Source organism: Centruroides sculpturatus, unplaced genomic scaffold (assembly GCF_000671375.1).
Source record: "Centruroides sculpturatus isolate CEXI.00-Female unplaced genomic scaffold, Cexi_2.0 scaffold346, whole genome shotgun sequence".
Lineage (NCBI taxonomy): Eukaryota > Metazoa > Arthropoda > Arachnida > Scorpiones > Buthidae > Centruroides > Centruroides sculpturatus.
Genome location: NW_019384533.1, coordinates 151966 through 163962, shown reverse-complemented (window position 1 = coordinate 163962; position 11997 = coordinate 151966). Strand labels below are relative to the sequence as shown.

General features: G+C 26.1%; 1 protein-coding gene across 1 annotated transcript in view; it reads left to right on the top strand.

Annotated features, from left to right (window-relative positions):
* The window catches only part of LOC111623092, a 40299-nt gene extending 32493 nt beyond the window's left edge, over positions 1–7806 (top strand). Inside the window, exons 16-23 of the mRNA XM_023365573.1 lie at positions 848–921; positions 3440–3517; positions 3807–3989; positions 4104–4181; positions 4253–4359; positions 4557–4623; positions 6902–6974; positions 7593–7806. Coding sequence (XP_023221341.1) covers positions 848–921; positions 3440–3517; positions 3807–3989; positions 4104–4181; positions 4253–4359; positions 4557–4623; positions 6902–6974; positions 7593–7753 — 821 coding nt within the window. The 3' untranslated portion in view covers positions 7754–7806. The remainder of the gene's footprint in view (positions 1–847; positions 922–3439; positions 3518–3806; positions 3990–4103; positions 4182–4252; positions 4360–4556; positions 4624–6901; positions 6975–7592) is intronic.
* Positions 7807–11997: the final 4191 nt, after the last annotated feature.

Sequence of the window (11997 nt, the reverse complement as noted above, 5' to 3'; positions counted from 1 at the left end):
GCGTCGCGATCTGGCAACATTGAAACAAGTTTCGAGAAGGACCACGTGTATTGACAGAAGGCGAGAAGAGAAAATTTACATACTTAAGTACTAATAGTTCACGAAAATAATAATTTTTGTGAACTATTATTACTTAAGTATGTAAAAATTTATTACATTTCCTGTTGTATGAGGGTTTTACCCAATTCTCGAACCGTGTCAGAGTAAATTCGTGCTATAAAAGTACCGTGTTATACAGGGGATGGTACCAATTCTCGAACCGTGTTAGAGTGAATCCGTGCTATAGAAGTGCCGTGTTATACGGGGGTTACCTGTACAAGGATCGTCTCTTTAGTGACAGCAACTGCAAAGTTCACCTGTTTGTGTCCGTCAGATACAAGGATTGCTCTTCTATGCCTAACAGGTGTAGGGATCACTTTTTTCTTTCCAGCTCTGCTTCAATTCTATCATGATATGACAAAGTTGTGTAATGTCCTAGTTATGTATACACATTTACAAAATATACATTGATTTTAATGAGATAATTTCAAGGGATACAAAAGATACAGTACAAAGGGGATACATGCATAAAGTTTTGACAAATATTATATTTCAACAAAGATTTAATTATTAAAATTACTTTATTACAGTTATTTATCGAGATAGTTTAAATATATAGTATCTTATCTATAAGTGTATTGTAATATATTTATATAGTATATCTTTATTTTAAATTGAACAGTTTATAAAATTAATGAAAATATTTATTTATATTTGAATTGCTAGATTTTAGATTTATTTTTAATATACCGATTAAAAAATTTATATTGAAATTAATGTTTTCTTTTTAATTTTATCTGGTTTATAGAAAAAATGTGGACACTTTATATTCAAATGTGTTTAAATCTAATTTTAAAATATAGTGAAAATCTGAAAGAAGAGGTAAGCATTATTTTTTAATATATTATTTAATGTACAAATGAAAATAGAAATAAATGGGATGTTCTTTAGTAAATATTTTCCTTATAATCACAGAAAATTGATTTAATTTGTTCTTTCCTTTAGTTTAATCCATATTAATCAGAGACCATAACACTTTTAATCTATTTTTTTTTTTAACAAAAGAAGCCATTGAATTTTTGTATGCCTGAAGAGGGATTGAATTTTTATTGATATAAAATACATTGCTGAATAAAGGTAAAAAAAAAAAGGTGATTAAGTGTCTTTGTCTCTGATTAACACAGATTGCGGAAAAGGATGTGTTGAATCACTAGTCCGTGATTATAGGAAGAAAAATTTACATAAATTATCTATTTCGATAGTTAACAAATTTACTTAATTATTTTCAGGTAATATGTTTACATTTTTGTGATAACATATTATAATAATTAAAGTTGTTAATAAATTTTAATGTAATTTTTGCATTTACATGCATTGATTAAGATGGATAATTTCAGTACTTTTTAAAATAGTTTGTAAAATTTTATGAAAACACAATTTTATAAATTTACTGACTTACTTTTCAAACATATCTTAAATGTCTTGGTTTTACTTAAATACTTTTAGTTTGAATGTAGATGCTAACAAATTTATTTTTTAGTTTAATTTGTTATTTTTCAATTTCTTAAAATTTTCAATAGCTTCTCATTTATTAGCAAAAATTACTAAAAATTGAAGTATTAATTATTAATGAATATCTGTTTAATAAGAAAATTTTTAATTGAAAGTCTCTTCTTAAAATTATGTAATTTTAATGCAACTATCAGGCAAATATGATAAATGTTGAAAGGAGAATGTTTTCAATCATGTTTGTTTAAGAATATAACACTTTATTTTTTAAGGACACGATTTAATCATAATTAAGAAGCATATTTTATAAAATTAGGCATTTCTAATTTTGTATTTTTAAGTTTTTGCATTAATCAGAATATGTAAAATTAACTTATATTGAGAAATGTTCAAATTTACACTAAATTCTGCTTATATTTATATAATTTATATATTGGTTTAACTATTTCATTGAAATTTGTTATGAACACTGCTTATTCACAAATCAAACAAACATTTTCAGTCTATTTGATAGATCATTTTCAGGATGTAGAACAGTTTGAAATGATAATGTTAATGTTTGGAATAAATATGAATATTTGAAAAAATAGAATATTTAAATAAATTAAAATAACAATATCAATTATGACATTTGCATAAATGTTTACCTCTTGCAGTATTACAATAAAAATAAATAAATTAAATAAATAAATAAAAATACATAAATGAGTAGATTATATTTGCATTAAAATTATATTGATGTTTGTGTTCTTGACTTGTTAATTAATGCATATTTTCGAGCATTGGCATGTGATTCTGCTTAAATATTTTTATTTTTACCACTGTTTATCCAATGAATTCCCAATTTGCTCTTAAACCAGGTAGCTACACCACTTTGATGTAAGAGCAAACTGATTTGTAGTCTAGTTCAAACCTTTTATCTCCATAGTTAATGCCAATATTGCAACAGCAGCAAGATGTTCAGATTCTCTAATGCATTGGCAATGATATATAAGGAATTAGTTAAGAAATGAAATGCTATGGTGCAGTGTAATCCTATGTTATACATAATTTTAAGGAATGAAGAAAACAGGATTTTGGAAGCACAGAAGACAAATATACAGGATACCAGCTAAGATAAACAACATTACATTGAATGAAAACAGCCTATATTGGTTATACTAGAAGGAATTTTGCTCAGTAACTATATGAACACAAATATAGTGCATGTAATAGAAGAAAGAATACAATGAGAGTCAGTTTTGCCATCATAGAAGATACTGAATATATGGGATCATGCAAAGATTATCAGGAATATCACTTCTTCATTTCACGAATACACAGAAAAAAAATGGAAATATTTAACAGAAGTTAGAGGTTGAATGCTTAAATGTAAAAGACACTGAGTCTCTTGCAAGTGCGTGGAAATATACATTAATTAATAAGTCAAGAGCATGCAAATCAATACCATTTGAATGCAAATATAATTCATTCAGTTACGTATTTTCATTTATTTATTGTAAAACTGCAAGCAGTAAACATTTGTATTGTTATAATTGATGTTATTTTAATATATTTAAGCATTTGATTTTTTTCAAATATTTGTATTTATTTCAAACTGTTCCAAATCCTGATGATGGTCCATCAAATAAACTGAAAGCATTTTATTTGTGCATAAAATATTGCTGTTTACGGTGCTATTTCATAATTATATATATATAACTATTTCATATTCTTTATGTTGTTACATTCAATGAGAAGCAGTTTTAAAAGAAGTAATAAAGATCTAATTTGGCAAAAGTGTATGTTGTATGTATGGCTTTTTTGCCCATACATACAACATAGTCTTCTTGTTGGCAATTTTATCAGAAAATATGCTTGTTATAAAGAATAAATTTAACATTATTTGCAGTTAATATTACATACATTGAATATAATGGGAACTGCAAACAAAGAAAATTGCTTAATTGAAGAACTGTTTATGGAAAGGGTATGTAGAAATAATTTTATTAATTTTTAATGTATTTTCTTGTTTTATATGAAACAAACATTTTATTTACAGTCTTTTGTAACTCATTCAAAAAAATTAGATATGGGAATATGTTTCCAAATTTTGGAATTAAATTTATTATACTATTTTTTTAATTTTATATATTAGTTAATAAAATACAGTATATGATCTGTGATTATTGTATGAAGCATACTATAAAATAAATAGAATTCAAAGCAATAAAAAAAAAGTTAGTGTTAATATTTCTCAAACTTTATTTTGCTTTCAGATAAAATTATTAAGTACTTGTGAGTCTGAAGATGTCTTGTCTCTTGCTTCAGAACTTGTTCAGAAATGGCCTGAAAATGTTTCTAACTGGTTGTTATCTCTCAATTTACATATTGAACATAAATCACCAACAAAATTGATAATATCAATTTTCAATGAATCAATTTCTAATGTTCCAGAAAAGGTTTGTCAGTTAGTTAATATTTATCTATTAATATTTTATAAATTTTTATTTATTTTGTAATTCAAACAAATTATTTTTGATTTTTGTGTAAGAATTTAATTTTTCTTTTTAAAGGAATCCTTACCTCTTTGGTTTTTGGCAATTGAATGGCTTTCTTCTTCTAATACTTCCAAACTGAAAGATGTTTTTGAGGTAAATATAAGATTGATCATATAAAAACAATTTATATTTTAAAATTATTGTTATGTATTTATTTAATTTAGCATGGAATTATTATGGGTGAAGTAATAAGTATTCCTTTGAAATGTTTATATCTACATTTTATTTCAAAAACTGAAGATATAAAAAGTTGCAGAAAATTATATAAAAGGTAAATTTAATAATAATAAAAGAATAAATAAAAATTTAATGTATTATTAATGATAGTGTGTAATTAAATTAATTTGCCAAAAATTATTTATTTATTTAAATTTTTAATAAAAATATAAACTATAATATTTATATTAAAATATACTTTATACACAAATATAAACTTTCATTTATAAATATACATGGCTTTATATTTAGGCTCAGGAATTTGAAGCCCCTTTCAGTTGAATTCTTTCAAAAAATGATTGAAATAGAAAATTGTCTGGTAAGTGATTTTATTTATAAGTTTCTCAATAAATCACGAAAGTTTATAAAACATAATATATGTTTGACAAAAAATAAATAAATTACTTCTGAATTCCTTAACAGCAATCAAATAGCATAAATTTTAAAAACATCAAATGTTACTTTAAATTTTTAATTTGTGTCATGTTATTTTAAATGTTGGAATAAAATATCTGAAATTAAACATTTCAATTTTGTTTACTGAAGATGAACTAACTAAAGAAGATGAATATGTTTTGGTTTAATAAATCTATTTATTTGCCAAGAAATTTAGCAGCAATTTTACTTATTTTTTACTCTGAATTTGTTTTATGATTTCTTCACTTCAATTATATATATATTTATACTTAAATGTACAGTTGAAAGTATAGCAGCACTAAATTTTCTGAATAACCAATTATTCAATTAATAACTTGTAACAATTAATAACAGTTTCAATTATTCAATTAAAACTGCAATAATTTAACATAGAATTTTCAACAATATTTAATTCTGTTTTATGATAATCTTACAATAAGTTTTTATAAAGTGATTAATTTACTTGTAATTTAAAAATTAATCAAAAAATACATTTTGATGATAATATATTTTTAAAACTTTGTAAACAAAATATTTTAAACTCTTGTCAAAACAATTTGAAATATTTTATTAAAAGAATTCGCGAATCTATGCAAAACACATTATTATAAAGTATATCCTTTTAAAAGATTCACTTAATTATTCTGTATTTAAATATCAATATTTTTATAAAAATAAACACATGAATATTAATATAAATATGAAGACGAAATGGTGAAAATGATAATTTGTTTGAATATTTTAATCTTTAATATGAGGAAGAATACACATTTATAATCTTAAAAATTTGTAAAACAAGTCTTTATTAGATTTTTTCATGTTAATATTCTAACATTTTATGTTAGAAATGTTAATAAATATGTTTCATTTATTTTCAATAATAAATATAATTGTTTTGGATGTAATAAATTTTTATTTTCAATCTTTTATGATCATAATTAAGGTAAAATGTTTTATTCTTTTAATGCAGGAAAACTCTAGTTCAATGACAATCATTTGAAACTTAATTTCAAGAAAAAATATTTTACATTTCAAAATTTATTATTTATCATATTTTTGTCATAAATTGATAAATGAAACTATTATATATAAATCATTGATTCCATTTATCAATAATTTCATTTTTAAATTTTAACTAGTGCATTATATCAAAGAGGCCCATGCACAGATTTTTTAAAAGAGTGGGATTTAAAAAAAACGTTAATTTTTCACAATGTAGTTTATTAATTTTTACAATATAGGTATATAGAGTAACACAGTGCAAGTAGGTAAAGGAGGAACTTAATGGGTAGAAAATAAATGTAAATTTTTTTTCTGTTTTTTTATTCTTCTCGAAAGGGGAAGGTTTCCCAAATTCTCCTTGTATGTAGTATTGATATCAAATGGCATTCCATGCAATGTATAAAAGTGATTTAATTTAAAAATTTTATGCAATTATAAGTACAGTAGACAGCCCTATAACATGGTTCATATAATACAGATTTGTATAACACAGCAAAAAAATTGCGATCATGTTCGTATAAACACGCTAAAAGAGACTCATATAATACGGTAAAATGTCATCGCCGACTCGTATCGCGACAGGATTGGTCGAATCTAGACCAATAGCAAATATTGCACAAACTGTTGAGTTTAAACGAGCACTGGACCTACTAAAAAACATTTATTATTCAACAGCCATAAAAATTATATTTATATTAATGATGTCTCCAAAGTTCAGCAAATTTTTCACAGAAAAATAACTTATCAGAAAACATGTGCCCGCCATTTGATGCGCCGCTCCGCAACGAAAACAAGCTTAAGCAATGGCATCGTCAAATGGTGCACACTCAATAAGTAATCCTACAATTTTTTGTTTATAGCATAGTTTATATGGATTATTCCCAAAAAATTATACGTGTTTTGGAAATGTTGAGTCAAAATAGTCTAGAACCGATTAATTTTATGGAAGAAAACGTTTCAAACAGCCATAGTCCCTAAACTGCACACGTGCTGGGTTGTGATTGGCTCATGTATTTAAGTGACTCGTAAAACATGGAATTCATATAAAATGGAATATATCTACCATGTTATAGGGGAATCTACTGTACAATAAATTTAAGCTATAATAGAAATATTAAAATAAAATTATTTAACATTTAGTAAACTTACAAATACTGAATATTCTCTATTATTTTCAGAAGAATCCTATAATAAAGAGGTTGAGAAATATTTATGAAGATGGTCTTCTTGAGTTTGGTTCATCATCAGTGGGTAAGGATCCACCTATTTTTAAGTAAAAACAGATTCTAGATTAGAATCTATGAATGTATTGATTTTAAAAAAGGGAGAGGATAATTGATTATACATGTAATAAAATTTGAGTTACACTCATGTTCTGTAAGCAGTTTTATTTTGTTGTTTCTGGATGGAAAATATTCAGACATAGAAATCTCAACAATAATTTAGGATCATTTGGTATAAAAATATTAAATATTATCCAAATGTAAAATGAATGTACACTACACATTTAATAATTGAGTAATTATTTTTCAGTAATTTAAAAAATACTATATTAATAGAAAATATAAAATTGCATTGATAAAATGTTTTATTTACTTCATAAAATGAATAATTTAGTAATATAAAACAAAATAGAATATTTATTTTATTTATCAAGAATATTTAGTGTGAAAATATACATTTTTTTTCTTTTTCTTGTAAATTTTAATTTTGTAACAGCTGCATCATTTTTAATGCATTCTGTATATCTTGAATAGATTTTTTTTTTTTTACAAAAATTTGATTTGTAAAAATTTACACGAATATTTATTTAAAAAATTGTTCAAGAGGAATATGACAAAAATAATTTATTTTAAAATTATTTTTTAGATCTCTGGTTGGATTATGCTGAACTTGAATTGACTCATAAGAAAGGAATGCCAACAGAAGTTGGAAACATTTATTGGAGAGCTATGAGAACACTAGAATTAGAGGAGGAAAAAGAGTTATTCATGGTTAAATATACAGCATTGTTAAATAGTCATACTTAATGTTATGATTGACTAGAACTGTAAATAAATAAATTTTAATTTTTTCATGTTTATATTTTTAATAAATATGAAATTAACAATGAATAGTTTATAATTAGAATAATTATATTTTTAAAAAATTCTAATTTTAATAATTATACTCTATTGTAATAATTTTTCTATAATCTGTCACTTGCCAGTCCAACACTTCACAGGGTAGTGCACATGAAATCTCCATGTTACCTTCAAAATTAACTATTAATTCTTTTTATCTCTGTCCTTACTGTTTTAAATTTCTGTGTATATGTCTACTTGGAGCTTATTTATTAATAGGACTTATACTGGTATAGTATACAGATGAAAATAAAGATATTTTGTTTTGACTTTTGACTAAGATCTCTCTTTGCTAATCAGAAACTACACCAGTATAGTAAGCCCAATTAATAAACAAGGTCCAAGCAGACTTCATGTTACTACATGTCAATGTATGAGGCAGAGAGACTGTTATGTGTATACTGTCAGTTGTTAGTTTGTTCAGTGTGATCGGAAAAACAGTCACAAACCTGATTAATATGACAAACATTGTATTGGAACCTACTTATTGGTTTTGGAAGTGTTTTAGAATGTAGTGATGTTTGAAAGAAATAGGCTGCCTCAATAACTTCAAGAAGACGGATGGAGTGATGGGATAAGGCAACGATCTATCAAGGAGGATCTTTCCAGTAGGACTTTCTATGAGAAACACTTCCCTATTTGGGGGTGTTAGACACGAAATCGGAATATTACATGGCCAACCCGTTAGTGAGATATGAACCCGCGACAAGCAAGTGTTTAGTGGTTTTAGTCACTCTAGTGGGCCATGGGGGCAAAGAAAATTGACTTTCCCAAAATTTTTTACAAATATAAGTATCAGATTTTAATTTTCCACCACTGATAATTCATTAACCTTTTTATTTTCTCTGACTGGACAAATTGTTATTCTTATTTTGCTCAAATTTTCCCTGAATTTGGGATGACCCATGGTCGTTAGTACTACATTAAATAATTAGTTATTTGATGATGATAGAAATATTTTTTGCAAACTCCTTTATTCAAATAAATTGAAATTTATTCATCTTTAATATTTAAGTATCTATGTGATCTTATCTTAATATTTATTTATATAAGATTATTCTATGGATACTATTTTTCTTCGCAACGCAAATATTTTACAATATACTTTATATGCCAGGAAGTTAATGATGACATTATATTATATATAATAAAAATATATAGGCCTATATAATTATTTTTGTTATACTTTAAAAAGATATAACATTTTTGAAAATAAAAGTTATTTATATTATTACATTACAGAATTATATACTTTCCTAGAACTGTCATCTAAAATATGTATAACTTATGGGCTATGAATTAGGCTATATCATTACTTATATTAGTGGAACGTTATAGTTATAGGGCCTAGGCCAATTTGAATTATGGGGCTCCATGTATAGTGTTGACTTTGAATACTTTGTTGGGAAAATATTTTCTTATGAAAGATTGGAGGGCGCAAACCAATTGGCCTTTTTGTCCATAGGATAACACACCACTGACTTATATAATATAACATTTTGATAAAAAATTTATTAAAAATAAGTGTGTATTAAAGAGGTGGTATATAAGAAGTGTACAATTTTATAAATTTACTGACTTACTTTTCAAACATATCTTAAATGTCTTGGTTTTACTTAAATACTTTTAGTTTGAATGTAGATGCTAACAAATTTATTTTTTAGTTTAATTTGTTATTTTNAATTTATTTTCTAAAAATTAAATATTTTAAGCTCTTATAATTTTAATTATAAAGGAATTGTCTATCGCCTAAAGGAAATAGTAAATTCCTACAATTTCAAAAATTTTGCTGTGTAATTCTTTTTAATTAAATGATTTTTAAGAAAATAATCTCGAGGAAAGATAAGCATTCGTCATTAAGTAGTCACTTGTAATAGTAGCTTTAGGTCATTTACGTTTTAAAGACGAATAAAGCTCTATCCCAGGCCCTATATAAGCATTCGAAGGGCCTGGTTATATTGCCTTATTTCATTAACCAATCCAATTCATTTTTCTTTTATAGATAAATTTATTCCATTTTAATTAAGTATGAAAAAAACGTTTCAAATATAAACTGATGTGTTACATTACAGGAAATATAAAAAAAAGAAAAATGAAATGTTAAAAATACTAAAAGAAATGATAAAAATTTATCAATAAGTAATCTGTAACTCGGGAGAAATCAATTCAAACTTAATCAAAATGAAAAAAAATATAAACATGTTTCGGTATGAATAACTTTTTATCTAATCTTTGTAACAGAAGGGATGATGACCCTCTGCAAATCATTCACTCGTGATAAGCATGGGAAACAACGGTAATTGCACTCTTCTTGTCTATCAATCTCAATTATTGTTATATAATAAAAAATGTTTTATTTATTTTATTATTTAATTTACTATTTCTTCAAATTACATTTGTTTAATATCATACACTGGAATAAATTTTACTCTTTGATAAAAAGCTTAAACTTATAAGTCTTCCTGTGAGATCTTCCATCAAACTGAAAGCAAATTATTCCAATTATAACTTGTATTAATTTAATAGGATATTAATAGTAAAATCGTCCATCAAACCAAACCAATTAATTCTTTAATTATTGTTTAAATTAATAAATAATTATTTTACTGAATAATTTTAGTATTGAATACAGTGGCGAAATGGAAGCGTTGTATTGTCGAATACGGGACAACTTCCATTCGCCCCATGCACTTTACAGAGCACCAACCTCACTCGGTTTACGTAGTTGGTGGAAGCTACGCACCAAAATATCGTATAACGCTTCCAATGATTCTATCCATGGCCGGTTCCTGGCTGTTAGCCTCCTGCATGCTAGATATTTGGCCGCCCTCGCCCCATTATGTGAATCACGAGTAGATTTATAACTTAACCCAACCGATAGGAATTTACTGGTATGTTTTTATGATAGTTCTGTATAGTTGACAGGAGTTTTAAAAAATCCATTATTAAAATATTTGATATATTTATTCTGCTTTTATTCCACTCTCCCATCTTGTATTACTTACAGATTTCAATGTTAAACTAGTGATATTACGATTGTTAAGGGGACAATTGGACAAGTCCAATTTTCCCCTTAACAATCCAATTGCCCCTCTGTGGGACGTGGGCCCCACGTTGGAAAACACTGCATTAACCTGTATCGACACCCTCTGAATTTGGCATGCATGCACGCACTGCATACCTACCAAGATCGTCTCTGATTCCTTCCATGAGTCACTCGTAGGGAGCAAATTTAACTAAGTGGATTGTTTTAATATTTAAAAAGTAAAGAATATTTTATGTTATTTTTATGTACAATATGTTTCTTCACAAAACTATATTTAATTATAATTTTCTTTAAAAGTATATTCATACAATTGAATATTTTGTACAGTATCAGGTATGTATGTACTGTACCTGTATATCCACCACACATTTTATTTCACCAAGTAAGTTTTTATTATTTTATTTATAACTAGCATTACCCCGCTACGCGTTGTTGTGGCTCAAAATGTATCTATTATAAATGTATAACACTTGCCCCGTGGAGGGCAATTTTTCGAAAAATCCCTTTTTAGTGTATATTCTGTTGACGTACCCTATTAAAACGCAAAAAAATCGCATCTAAAATAGTATAATAGAAGCTAAGTTCTTCACGGTAAGCCTTAATCCTGTCCATCTCTCCCCAGTGGGGGAAATTTCGACACGTATATTATATAAAAACACGTGCGTATTCGAATGCAGCGTTGTGTCAAAATTTCAAAGGAATCAGTAGGAACAAACGAACATTATATTTTTATTTATATAGATAAATAGAAGATGATCTGCTTCACAGAACAAACGAATAAGAATGGACCCTAGAGGGCCTAGAGTCTAGGCCCTAGACTATCACAGATTTGCTTTGTCTATACTAATATTACAAAGAGGTAATGTTTGTAAGTATGTATGTATGTATGTAAGTTTGTTTGCAACAGGTAATCTCCGAAACTACTCATCCGATTTAAAAAATTCTTTCACTAATATTTAGAATGGAACCTCGGGGTGGACATAGGCTGTATTTTATTCCGTTAAACATTCATATAAATTAAATTAAAATATATAATCTAGGTTAAGGTTTTTATGTCCAACAGATGGCGCTACGAGTACGACGCCCTAAGTTTGCTTTTCTGTGA